General features: G+C 40.3%; 2 protein-coding genes across 2 annotated transcripts in view; one reads left to right on the top strand and one right to left on the bottom strand.

Annotated features, from left to right (window-relative positions):
* The window catches only part of LOC144652173 (uncharacterized), a 279,392-nt gene that overhangs the window by 193,449 nt on the left and 71,367 nt on the right, over positions 1–14,576 (top strand). The gene's annotated exons all lie outside the window — the stretch shown is intronic.
* Positions 8,580–10,619, bottom strand: LOC144648337 (uncharacterized). The gene has a single exon (XM_078507932.1). It carries the CDS (start codon positions 10,617–10,619, stop codon positions 8,580–8,582), a length of 2,040 nt encoding a protein of 679 aa, XP_078364058.1.

Here is a 14,576-nt window from a genome sequence, read left to right on the forward strand (position 1 = left end):
GGCGTTTTTCCAGAATTGTGAGAGTGGCTGTTAGCAAAATAATTTTGGTTTAAAACTGTAGAATGAATATGAGGTAATATTATAAGGTTCTCTTTTAGATGGTACCAACATTAATTTTGTAGAAATCTCTGGAAAGTAGACTAATTATATGAATTTAATTATTGAATATGGTAGATTAGCTTGATATATACTTGTGTCAGGTGAGAAAGTGCCATTTGTGGTTGAATTTATTTAATATGTAGGTTGCCAGTGGGGGCATATTTTAATTTCTTATTAAAAGGGACATGGTCATTTTTCAAGCCACAGACAGGACCCAATTTATATGCAAATATATTATGCTTTGGTCAGCTGTGATTGTATGTATATTATCAATATGCTTGAGGTCATCCCACTTTTATTGCAAGTGATATCTTTTTGCCATTTAAAGTATATATAGGCATCTTTTTATGTTTGTTGTGGGCATCTTTCTTATTATGTCATGGAGTATGTCATCAAGGACATCTCACTTTCATTTACAGACACCTTTTTCCAATACAAGCATCTTTAAATGTTTGTTGTTTGAAAGTTTATCTTTCAGTGAACTTTTTTATCTTTCTTTTCGTTATTTTCCCCTCCACAGTTGTAAGAAGAATTTCAAATGAAATAGTTTGAGAACAAGATTGTTGTTGATTATGGTGGGTAAAAATTACAGTTTAATGGGTGACTGTATTCGAAAGAATGGTGGAATGATGAGATTTAATTCGTTGTTTTTAGTGAAGTGTATTATTAATTGTATTGTGTTGGTTTGAAAGGATTTCATCAGGTTGAATTGATAGGTTAGGATAGTAAAATCAATTTAATGGAAGAAACTGGAGTGAAAATGAACATTAATATTGCTGACATTGTGGTTATTCCACCATTCAGTGAAATAGTTTTATCATACTTTAACCTTTTAATAATTGGGTTATCTTGTCATTAGTTATTTACAACTTCGTCATCAGGATTAAGATCAGTATTAAAATTGCGATTACAAACCAAATAACTGTAATTTTTCTTGATATATACACTTACAATGTTTCCTGTAATTAAAGAGTCTTATTTGCAGGCTGTTAAGGTTTACGTTTTCAATCTCATTGATTTGAGTGACCTTGGTTTGTTCACTTGAGTTTAAAAATTTCTGATCATCGAAAACATCGACTGTGAGATTTTCAAATTGGTAGCATTTTGCTGCTTGACACATGTCAATTGCATTTTCCCAAAGGGTAAGTTTGATGTTGTTTGTATGATCTGCAACAAGGCAATCTACTTTCATTTTTCTTTTGCCATTTATAATGAGTGTTGTTTTTTTCTTCTGGTTTTGTCAGCATCTTGACTCTGATATCTACAGTACTTTGTCATAGAGAATGGCATTTTGAAGGATCTCATCAATAGTCATTTTGTTGTCATCAAAAACTCTGTTGTATGTAAAATCTACAGTTGTTGGTGAAATTTTGACTTGGAGGTTAGCTCCGTATAGCCGAGAATTTGACGCAAAACGTTGCCCACCAGGTGGGGCATTTGACCATCCAAGAAACAAAAATTAGGTCACATGCTAAAGCATTTTGTCATTTGTCCATTCACTGTGACTACGAATGTTTACGGTACTCGTGCTATTCCGCGATACCACCCCTGTTTTTGCTATGGTATACTTTTTGCCTTTAATTATCGAAAAACATTTAGCTGTGGGTTTGTTGTCAGAAGACAATTTTCTTCTTAGTATCAATAAGAACGATTTCAAGCTACAAAGAGCGAAAGTAAACTTCGATGTTTTCGTCGTTTTGTTGCAGTTAATCATTTTGTCTTAAAATCCGAAAAGTCTGGGAAATTTGACGCCCTGTTTTTTTTTTTTACCAAAAAACATTATAGAATCAATTTTTGGGTAATACCACACTGTTTGAGTGCTTCCTGTTAAAGATACACGACATATAATTAACTAAAATTTGTGAAATATCTATTTATCGTAGTGGTGGTGGGGGGGGGGGTACAAAAGTTGGAACTTTACTAGGAGGAATTGTTATTCATTAAATTAAATTCACACGGGAGGGGCTACAAACCTTTTACTTAGAACCCAATAAGATTACTGTAGCTTCCCCCCCCCTCCGTTTTTCTAACGAATGCTCCTAAAGAATGCCCCCCTCCCCCTGGGTAGAAAGCACTAGCTTAACCAATGTCCTCACAACTCGAGCGGTTTAGGGCTTCTTTGAACAAGGACACCAACTTCATATAAAGGCGGCCCTCACTCCAGATCTTGTCTAGCCTAAAGGCGTCCACGTAGAGAATACGCTGGACCAGAGTCGTCTTTGCAACTCCTCTTGGCACCTGGTCATATTCAGGTTCAGGTAGCAGGCAAACATCCTTATACATGATTCGACTCTTGAAGTTCTTGTAGAGTTTCTAGCACCCACTCTGGGACACCTTCTGGTCGTTTGCAAAGGACTACTGTAGTTCTGCTAGGGGTTGAATGTGGAGCTGGCACAATGGTAGAATTGGTTTTGATTGCTATATTTCTATGGTCTCGACTTGCTCCTCTCGGAATTTGCTGCACATGGACTTTGGTTGACACAGCTGATGTAAACGTCCATGGCGGAACTTAAATTCTTTAAAAGGATCTCATTGTTGACCTTCTTCCCTTCATACTTGTTGCCATCAAATGTCAATACACCAGTTCTCCGCCACATATCGGCCCCCACACCACGCTTCTGAATACAGTCTTCAATTGTTTGGCCAATGTCAGGGTGTATTCTCCCAACTCTCTTGCTCCTCCTTCTTCTGAAATAACGCTTTTCAGCAACACACTTGTTCAGTTCCCTTGTTGGTTTTCTGCGGATCGCTGCCCTCTTCTTCTTGATAAATTGCAGCCCAGCTTCATCAAGAGGATCACGTACACGGTTCCACTCTTCAACACAATCTGAATCAGAATCTGACACAATCATTCCACCATCTATTTCATGCTCCATTTCTTGGCGTCTTTTTTCCAGAAGGTATACTTGTCGGACTGTTCTATTACTCGCTCTTCTAATCACTGAGTTGAAGAAAAGGCAATTGCCCTGTTCTCCAACATTTGGCATTAAACCCTGCAACACACAAACAAACTCCAACCAGTAAAGTTGCACTTGCAAAAGATATCGCAGAGTTGACATGCTTGTAATGTTCATCTGATAACTGAAACTGGTGTGTCAGTTCCTTCCCCACTACTCTCTGCATCACCTTTACTGCCATTATGTACGGAATTTGCATGATCACTTTGAACATCACCACCATCATCACTTTCAGTTTCACTCTTCAGTGACACACAGGAACACTTTGTCTTTAGTTTAATCATTTCCTCAAACATACATACTATACAAAGCCGAGGGGAAGACGAAAAACAAAAACAAGTTCCCTTACAAATGGCCACCAAAACCCTCAGAAAATTTAAATATAAATCTATAGTAATGATAAAAATAATAATAAAAAAGAAAAATTAAGTTAATTTAGTATCTAGTTGATAAAAATAAGCCTTACAAAGTGTTTTGAATTAAGAAAGGGACTCAGACTTTTTGACATGCACAGGTTCCCGGCTTTGACTGTTCTGTGGAAATAGGTGTATTACAGAATATTTGTTTTTGTATAATGAATTTTAGTTGACAGGTCAGCATTAATACTTGTTGGTAATTTTCTCAAGTTATATGACAACCTAAGTTCCTGTACATCAGTCAGGTGAGTAACAGCTTCAGAAACTTTGGACAACTCTTACACTCAGATCTAAAACCCTTTTTCCTGTAAATTCATGAATATCAATGAGCTTCCTCAGCTCCTCTGCTGAAATGTCAATGTCATTGTTTTCCATCTGATATATTCTGTGTACTTGCAACTTCTGCTTGGTATAGTGTAATCAGTGTCTTTCTTCTTTCTTCCATTTGCCTCTAGACTGTCAGCTGTACCTCTCTTTTTTCAGTGCAGTGTTCCTGTTTCAGTGTCTCGCACGAACTTTGAAACCTACAAACTATATAAAGGATTTTAAGATTCGAAAGGCAGTTAAATTTTCCTACTTTAAGGCAGGCCAAGGGTCTACAAACACAGGTAAAAAACAAAGTTGTAAAAGACTTTTAAAATTGCATGCAAGCTTCTGGTCCGTAAACAGCCAAACTTTGAAAGAGACCTAAACACCCTCGGGGGAGTCATCCGCACGAGTTTTGCACATTTCAGCACATGATACAGACCGGACAATGCATATACCGATGTTGTCGGCGTCTGCAAGATTTTGAACAGCAGCCAATTCGTGTAAAGGAGATCATAAGCTCAAGGTGTCCCTTATCAGTTTTTCTACCATGCAAAAACCGTGTATAATAATTATTCCACTTTTACGTCATTTTATTGTATAAGCTCGAGAGATTGAGCAACATCTTATTTTATATCAAATTTTATATCTATCTGATTGTCGTTATACAGATTACTAAAACACTTACTGGAAATGAAAGGCATGGCAGAAAAAACTGATTTGAGACACCTTGATTGAAGAATTGTAAATTGAAATTCCTCAAGGGCGTCTAAATATCGAGGTGCTGCTCCTCTGAGACATAGAAGAAGTCTTCACCACAAACTTGCTTAATGGCAAGGTCACAACAAATATTCCAGAAAGTGGCAGCATAGACAAAGGCCACCTTTTCCTTGTTTAAGTTGTATGCCCCATGGTCAACATCTACGGCAGCATAGAATTTGCCGTGAATCATCTCGGCACCTGGTGGGAAGGTGTTGCTCCATTTATCTGTAGATTCATTTTTTGAGCTTCTCGCTGCCATCACTCATACTTTCAAAAGGTAGTACTCCCCTTCTATGTGTCCAGATGCAATTGCAACAGTAGACCCCTTGCAAGCACGACAACACTAAAAAAGAGAAACGAGGAACGAGACATTTCTCAAAAGTGACAGTGGCTTGGTGAGTAGAAATACTTCACTGGTTTTAGCTTCCTCAGCTCTTCCTTTTCTATCGCTGGCTTGTGGGTTGTATGTTGCTGGCCTTCTTTTTTGAGCTCCTTAATTTTGGCATCAAGCATTTAATTAGAGAGGACAAAACTAGGGTTAGTGTTGAATTTTATTCCCAGACTGATTGGTGGCGTGTTAAGGTAACTGCACCACCAATTCTATGCAGACTGGTAATTGCAAAGTTCTATATCAGTGCTTTGGTTGAATGAAAAATCCTCCGAGTCAGAAATCCTCACTGGCACCTCCACATCATTGAAATTGACTGGAAAATTTTCAAAATAGAAAGTGCATGTTTCCCTTGCCTCACATCAGCATACTTAACTACACTTGAAATAGTAAAGATAAGAGCCTGCATTGTCAATGGCTTGCTGGACTTGATGGGTGCCAAATTCCAGTGGTTTTGTGTGGCATGCTAGCTTCAAAGCATTTTGCTGCTCTGTGGCAACAATGCCTTCTCTCACAATTGACTTCTTCAGGGCATTAAGTTCTTTCTTAAGTGTTAACAACTGTTCATCCGATATTGTGCTTTCTTGTGCTTCCTCCTCTGAATTACCAATTGGCAAATACAAATCCATGTCACAGCAGCTACCAAGACACTGACATGAATTTGCGCAGATGCCACAGCACGAATGTCCAGGTGGGCATTCGAAGTTGTTAATGCCAAAGTGCTTCAAAATAAACTGTCTTTGGCAGGTAGATGACTCTAAGTATTTTTCATTTCCGCATCTGCTACTTTGGCATTAATACCATTGTACAACAGAATGGTATCACTGCTTGCCATCTCGTCCACACTGTCCACTCTCCTGCAGGTAAGCGTCAATAGACTTGGATGGAGCAAAGTGTATCTCCCGTCGCACTCCCTTGCATTTGATTCCCATTTCATAGGCAATGGTTGCAATTAGAATGCGTTGAGGTTTGCTGCTGTCTGCAAACTGGCACAGTACATGGCCGTTTACACTTTCTGGACTGCCAGAATGAATCATCTGCCCAAGTCGATTTTGAGGATCTACTTCCCCATCGTACATAGATAGGCCAAGCTCTAGTTCAAACATGCTAAATAAATAAGCACATTGTTTCACAGTTTGGCAGTAGATGATCGACCTTGTGGTACCTTTTCCTTTCAGTTTTAACTCGTTCCTCAGACAACAGAAGTTTTCTACAATGGGCACAGAGTTACCAAGTATTTTTTCATTTCCGCATCTGCTACTGTATATCTCACATTAATTTTGTTTGGGCTCTCGGTTATTTCTTTTGGCTTCCTCAATTCCAAAAGGCCAAAAATTTTGTCCTTTGTTTGTTGTGTGGCAGTCCCAGTAAGTGCCACAAATGGCACATCAACTAGTGATCGTATCTCATTCAAATGCGAATACCAGACAGAAATGCTGACCAAGTCTTGTTGTTGCTTGAAGTGCACCACTCGGTAACACAATGGACGTCACTTTCGAGCGTGAAACAAAATGGCACTGAAATGTGCTGCTACATTTTGCAACAACTCATGGAGAATAGAGCAGAATGTATGGTGGGACATTCAGGACAAAAATGCAGTTAACTCGGATTGGCTTATTCTATAAAATTTGGTAGCTTATTCGATGCAATTGGATTGGCTTAGTTCAATTAGGTCATAACTTAGTTTTATTTGACTTCCATTGTTTTGTCGAACGCTTTTTGCCATTGTTTCTCTCATGACATTTAAACGTACATATTCGGAACGGCATTGAATCAAACTTGACATGGAACCGCACCTTCTAGAAAACAACATTCCATTATAACCCCTGTTCAGTAAGAGCGATTTTCCTCGGACCATGAAACAGTTACTGTACAAGTACATACTGTTACCCAAATTAGTTGCTGCTAGTCAAGGGACGGCTGAGGTCTATTAGCTTCTATTCCCAAAAGGAGATTAGTCTAAATCAAAACACAAGAAAAACGACACAAAATGGACAAGCACAAATGTACAGTAAACGTGTGGTTCATTTTTACTTTATAGCTGATTCTCATGTCATGTTATGACAGCGGAAACGCACATGTATATGATACTTGTTGCGACATTAATTTTTACCACCTCTATAGTAATGATAAAAATAATAATAATAAAGAAAAATTAAGTTAATTTAGTATCTCGTTGAAAAAATAAGCCTTACAAACAAAGTCTTTTAAGAAATAGACTCAGACTTTTTGACACGCACAGGTAAACAGTTCCAGGCTTTGACTGTTCTGTGGAAATAGGAGTATTTCAGAATATTTGTTTTTGTATACTGAATTTTAAATGACAGGTCAGCATTAATACTTGTTGGTAATTTTCTCAAGTTATTATGTGACAACGTAAGCTCCTGTACATCAGTCAGGTGAGTAACAGCTTCAGAAACTTTGGACAACTCTTCCCCTCAGATCTAAAACCCTTTTTCCTGTAAATTCATGAATATCAATGAGCTTCTTCAGCTCCTCTGCTGAAATGTCAATGTCAATGTTTTCCATTTGATTTATACTGTGTACTTGCAACTTCTGCTTGGTATAGTGTAATTAGTGTCTTTCTTCTTTCTTCCATTTGCCTCTAGACTTTCCGCTGTACCTCTCTTTTTTCAGTGCAATGTTCCTGTTTCAGTGTCTCGCACGAACTTTGAAACCTACCAACTATATAAAGGACTTTAAGATTCGAAACGCAGTAAAATTTTCCTACTTTAAGGCAGGAAAAGGTTCTACAAACACTGGTAAAAAAAACAAGGTTGTAAAAGATTTTTAAAATTGCATGCAAGCTTCTGGTCCGTAAACAGCCAAACTTTGAAAGAGACCTAAACACCCTCGGGGGCGTCATGCGCACGCGTTTTACACATTGCGCACACATGATACAGACCGGACAATGCATATACTGATGTTGTCGGCGTCTGCACGATTTTGAACGGCAGCCAATTCATGTAAAGGAGATCATAAGCTCAAGGTGTCTCTTATCAGTTTTTCTACCATGCAAAAACCGTGTATAATAATTATTCCACTTTTACGTCATTTTACTGTATAAGCTCAAGAGATCGAGCAACACCTTATTTTATATCAAATTTTATATCTATCTGATTGTCGTTATACAGATTACTAAAACACTTACTGAAAATGTAAGGCAGGCAGAAAAAACTGATTTGAGACACCTTGATTGAAGAATTGTAAAATCAAAATTCCTCAAGTAGTCCAGGCATTTTGTAATCAGACCTACTACTAATTGCAACAGAAGCTTTCTCAACGTAAACTAGTTAGAAATAACCTATACAATAACATACTAAAAGTCTCTAAAGATTCAAGTGTGGGAACACCTCCAAATACGATCAACGTATAACTCGCTTTCCGCTGCAACATGAAAACGAGGCTATGAACAGGAAGTTGCTGTTTACGGCTGTTTTATTGGTATTAATCATGGCTTTTCTTTAAAATTAAGAACATACTCTTAATACAATGTTTCTCGGGCCTCAATCTTAACATAAAGACCCATAAAAGAGCATTTTTTAAAATGCTGTTATTCGAAAGTTTACAGTGGCCAAGACATGTTTATCACTCAGTTTAAATATCTCCACGCTAGCGATAGAGTCATTCTTGAATTGTAATCTACACATGCTATACAAGTAAATCTTCTGAATCTTCACTTTCGTAGTCCAGGGCGGTGGTACAGTTAGTGCACGCGGATCCTTTGCACTGGCCACAGGCTGGAGAACACTGCATACCATTCTTGCGGCAGATGCACCTCATAGTGCGGCAGTCAGACAAACAGTTGCATCTGATTAACTGTAGAAGCGATTCTGGCGCAGGCGGGAGGTCCGTTGCAACAGGAACCAGTTGATCGCCAATTACTTTCCATCCCCAGTCCTCGATCGACATTTCTGCATCCTCCCCCTGCCACTGCTTTACTTGTAGATAGACGCGCAGGCTGTGGAATCGAGCCGCTGCTGCACTTGGGGGGAGATTCTGTGGCTGTATATGAGATGTCTTTGTTGCAAGTTTCTCAAAGTACCGCTGATACCTGAGAGAGTCAAGACCAACCCCTGGCTTTCCACCGCAAAGTGACACGAGTGCTTTTTCGCCAGCAGCAACAACGTCAGATACAGCCGAACGGCAGCTAAACGTGTTAGCTTGCTCTCTGAAGCATGGTACATTCTCGAATTTCTTCAGCGCCGTTGCCTTGCCAACTCCATACAGGCGCGAAGTGGTGTCGCATCCGGTCATGGCGTGAAGAAACAGGAGATTTCTGCAAACTTCCCCACCCAGCTGATCTTTGACTTTCTTCATATGCCAAACCTTTGCCAGTCTCGCGTTTGCCTTTGGCTCTGGTCTAAAATAGAGATCACATCCTTCTTCAGAAGCATGATAGCACAAGAGAACTAGCAAATCTGTGTCGTCCCCTACAAGAACCGTGGTCTTCGTTCGGGCAGACTCTACGGCAGTTTTCACTATAAGTAGATCGGCATCACCATCGGAGTGGTGTGTCACGCAGTCTGCATTCTGCAGAGCCTGACTCAGCATCATCAGAAAGCGTTGCTTGTTCTTGGGGTTAGAGAGAAAGGTGTCTTTCTTCAACGTGATAGACATGCTTTCTGTAAAGGTGACAGTGGCAGCAACCTTCCCTGATGCGCGCCTCTGCTGTGTCATAGCTTTAGTTGACATCTCGTCATACCCGTCAAATACCACTATCGCTCTTCCGTATTTCCTCCGCACGTAACTGCAATACAAGTCGCACACTTCTTTGTAAGTCGGAGAACCTCTCGGCCAAGGGACTCTGTGGAGAAGGGCACCTCCATCCAATACATATTGGACATTTCCTTCGGGCTGCGTCTTGGCCTCTGGTGAAAGCTTCGCCCACAGTGCGTCCGCTAGCGCTGGTTTTTGAGGCTGTCTCAGCGTTAATGGGGAGTCGAAAAGAGATGTGGGATAAGTGCAGAGCTCGTATCGAAATAATTCCGCAAGTTGGGAGTTATCACAGGCCATGATCAGTCGCTGAAATAAAAGTTGCGGGTCAACTTGTACTTGATCATTGTTAATCTTCACAGAGGACTTCGATGACATAGTGACTGCCTGGGAACTTCGCTTGAATGTGTAATCCGTGGGGCTTTTCCCATTCATTGAGGACAGGATCTTTTCACCGACATATTTGGCTTCATCAGCATTGACACTGCTATCGGCATTTACGCCATTCATGATGTTTCTTAGACAGTCGCTGTCGGGAGAGAAAGGGTTATGTGAAGCCAGAGAACTGAGGGTGGTCATTGTGTCTTTCATGTCTCTTGCCTGTCTTGCCTTGGACATATCTTTGTTTTGCTCGCCCGAATTAAACTGTACTCCCGTCAACTCTTGCATTCTCTGGTTTGTTTCGGCGCAGGCAGGCATAGATAATAGCCAGATAAGACGTTGCTGCTCCGTTAGTCCCCTTCCTCTTGTCAAGCCTCCGCTCGTCTTCAAACTTCTCATGAGTACCTGCTCGATGGTTAGGTCAATCGACAATCCGGCCCAAAACCTATCACTCCTTCTTGCCACGTGGAGACCGGAAGCGAGGTTTCGGTAGACATCGGGATGTTTCGTTTGGAGGTCCGTCATTGACTGTAGGTATAGTCGTGCGCACTTAACGTACAAGTTGTGGCCATAGGCAGCGAGATATGGCAGCATTCTTGTCAATGCCTCGAGGTGGAGTTCCCAATTAGCTGTTCGCTCTGCTTTGATAAAGGAGTGCAAAATGTCCACCATTTCTAGGTACTGAATCCAAAGCGCTGCAGTGCGGCTTTTCTCAGCGAGGAAGTCTTTCTTTCTGCGTACGCATTCTTGAATGTCGCTTAGAACATCTGCTGTGCTTGCATCTTCAGCTGAGACTTTCTTTCCTGTCAACTTATCAAACAATGCACGCGCCTCTTCAAGCTTTGAAACTCCAACCTGCGAGTGGATGTCTTCAGGCATCGGCTCCAAACGATGCTGGTGGCCTGCAATATTAAATTAAATTGTCTTATTGCATTTTCTCTATATTTTAGCAACGCTTGACGAAGTAAAAGAATTGACTTTAAATACTTACTGTTATGAGTGCTTTCTGTATGAGGGGAGGCGATACATGACTCGGACATTTCATCAGCTGTTTCAGATGCAACAGTACTCTCATTACCTGAAATGATAAAAAGTTAAATAATCTGATATAATTGTTGTCTACTTTGAGTGACATGTAAAAGTGTATAAGTATAAAGTATAAAGTGTTAATTTTACCTCGCTGCTCAGTCTCATTGTCTATGTTCGCTGTATCTTCGCCGCTCGCATCACAAATTATGGCATTTTCTTCAGAAACTGCAAGATAAAAAAAAAATAACAAGAAAATAAGTAATGACAACTAAGCCAGATACGCTTTATAAATAAATGGCTATTACCTGTGTGTTGTAAGTGCGGTATGGGTACTTCCAGAGCTTCCGAATACAGTAGCGCATTCAAAGCGGCGTCTACGATGAGGTGTGCACGAACAGCCCGAGCAATTGCTTTTCCGGTCAATATATGGTCTACCGCATTAGACGCATAAATCAGTTCCAGAACTTCTCTTAAACCGGACCCCGCCATCAGGTGGCCAATACTTCCAAGAAAACTCATCTCCGCGTGAAAAGCACCAAGACGCACGATCACTTTGCGTAAATCGCTGTCAGCTGGTTCACACTGTATTATGTTAAAGGCCTTTAACCACAAAGGCTGATCAAATGTGATGATGGGATTGGCAATTCCGTGTTCCTTGGCATGCTCAGATACAAAGTTCAGGGTGGAAGAGACACACGTGACATCGCTCGGATTCATATCAATCATGGGAAGGAACATAATTGAAGACTTGCCCTGGTGCCTTCCTTCGTGAACAGATTGCATCATGCCACTCCAAGATGGACGCGGGGTGCCAAACAGTAGAGATACTTTCCACAGGACATCAAGATTAGAAGTGGGGTCTTCCGCTCGTACGAGAACCACGTCATTGTATTTGATCTCCACGTTCACCTGACTGGGTCCACATGGATAAATCTCTACCCTTCCAGTTGTCGAGATTTCTTCAGCAGTAACTTTGCGTCGTGGGACATTACAATTATGTTTAGTGCCAGGCGTAACAACTGCGATCATGCCCATACCGTGAAAGGTATTATTTCCATCGAGTGTCCTAGTGTTGTGGTCAACGTTGTCGGCCGCGTATTGGACAAACTCGCCATTAAAAGACGCTATATTAGTTCCCTGGCTAAGCGCAGCATTCTGGTTGAACATTTGCACTTCTTGGTATGACGAACAAAACCCATGGTGATGCAAGGTGTCAATAAGGAAGCGCGAGGCGAAGTTGTGGTGCAACTGAACTGCAAGCCCAATCTGTAAAGGTGCGATAACGACACGTGGCCGCGCAGCTTGAACAATGGCCTGCCCGATTGACGCTACCTTTAAAGAATTATTTTTTTCCGAGACGAGAACTCCCAGAAATGCAGAAAGTGTGGCAGGAAGAAACTGGACATGAGATTCGGCATCGGTGTCTATCGTGGGGTAGTTGCCACTTGAGGTCGCAAGTGATTTGAGGTCTTTTTTTATCAGCTTAGCTGCTGTTTTAATAATGTTCATTTCTTGTTCTTTGATATCCACGTCATCCTTCTGTATGTAGAACTCTTGCAAAATCGCAGCCGCAGTGGTTCGAAAGGTTACAACGTTCGGCTTACCGTTAATATCCGTTATCACGATCTTTTCTCCAAAATACTCAAGAAGTTTGGTTTTCATGTGCTGCCGTCCGTAAGCTTCGCTATTTGTGTCACTCAAATATTCTTCCATTTTCTCCACTAGATCGCTCACTGTTAACTGCTCGTCGTCATTTTCTTCAAGAAACTTCGTAACTTTGAAAAAGGCCTCGCATTTTTCTTCATCCTGGGGACGACCAACTTTCCTCTTTTTGACAGCCGATTCCTCATTTACTTCATAAACTTTAGGTAATTTCCTCTTTGTGCGGAAGTTTACACTGCATGTCTGGTGGTAAACTGCGCCAGCAGAAGGCAAATCATGAACATTTAGAAGCCTAGCTCTTATCGTGTCAGACCACTCGTCCTCTCTCTCTGAACAAATTTTCAATAGCGTGTCTTTCATTTCAACTGTCGTAACCCTGAACGCTTCCCCCAGTCTTTTTCTCTGTTCCCCGAACTCAACTTTGGTGCCACAAAAGAAACAGTCAGTTTTGAATGAGAAACATTGTTCTGCTTGGCGAGTTAGAGAGCGACGATTACTAGTTGTTTCAGACGTAAGCATTTTTTTGGCTCGCTGGATGTTACTTGGCAGACAATACTCTCGCCGGCAGTTGTGATGAACCTGCTGCCCAGGAACCGTAGTGATTGAATCATTTCTCTCTGTGCTCGCCCGATTTATTCCCGCGCTTCCCTTTTCTCTTAGCGTTACGACCTCGCCCGCGCCGTCAAAGTTTTTTTTACAAATAATACAGCTTTCTGTGTCATCCATAGTCGAGAATCGTGTTTTCTGAAATAAAGAATTAAGAGCGCTTTTTTCACACAATCAATCTCAATATTATTTACAGCTTTGTGGTACTCGAAAACGTCTAGGTTGATTTCGTAAATGTGCTATATTTGGCTTTCTTTTTGTTAAAGTTTGGTTCTATTCCCGCCAAATTAAGTCTTCAGTAAAAATGAATTTCAGGCAAATTGTTTTGTGTTCAAAGCGCATATATTGTTCGGATAAATTTTTATTTTAGGAAAGTTTTTCATTCAGAGATTTTAAGTTATGAAAAAAGATAACGCATTATTTTAAATTATTGTCTATCGTCTGATTCATGTATATAGATTTTATAATTTTTGATTATTATTATTATAATTGATGTAAATAGTTTTAGCATGTCTTTTTTAACTTTTTATTTCCTGGTTGTTTTTGTTTTCATTCGGAGAAATTAGCATTTTTTGCTACTCTGTAAATCCGAATTTAAATTAAGTTCTACCCGCACTGAGTTAAAGCCTTAATTTGGATTCACTAATCAGGTCACATAACACATTATTTGAACTGCATTACCTTAGAACATAAAATCCATTTTTTTAGCTTAAAAAACTTTGCTAGCGGAAGACAAATTCCTATGCTAAATCTCTCAAACGGATAAGCAACAGCACAGAAGCTTGGTACAAGCTTTGTGTATTTGTATAGATTTAAGAATCTTATTTAAGCAATTATCCGATCTAAGATACATGTAATTTGACTTACCTATCAGGAAAACACAAAAAAATCTTTCTTTCTCTGCTTGCCCATGTTGCACGTGGCATTGAACTCAGTCGACACAGCAGATAGCACAGGAGCCTCGTTTCCATGCTGCATTTTTCAGGGTCGATACAGGGTTCTTATAAAGCTCGTTTTTAGTCACCTTCCCCTGCTCAGATTTTCAGAGACTTTTGATATGTTATAGAGGACATGTTCCTGGATCAAAAGGCGTTAAAAAACCTTCTGTTGCAATTAGTAACAGGTTGACCTATTTTAGGCGATAAATTGCCTGGACTAAAGGGCGTCTAAATATCGAGGTGCTGCTCCTCTGAGACATAGAAGATGTCTTTTCCACGAACTTGCTTAATGGCAAGGTCACAACAAATATTCCGG

This window comes from Oculina patagonica, chromosome 4 (genome assembly GCF_052425735.1).
Source record: "Oculina patagonica isolate OP01 chromosome 4, crgOcupat, whole genome shotgun sequence".
Classification (NCBI taxonomy): domain Eukaryota; kingdom Metazoa; phylum Cnidaria; class Anthozoa; order Scleractinia; family Oculinidae; genus Oculina; species Oculina patagonica.

Excerpts from the sequence above, each read along its gene's own strand:
- LOC144648337 (XM_078507932.1), bottom strand. The coding sequence starts at position 10,619 with ATGCTGCCATATCTCGCTGCCTATGGCCACAACTTGTACGTTAAGTGC.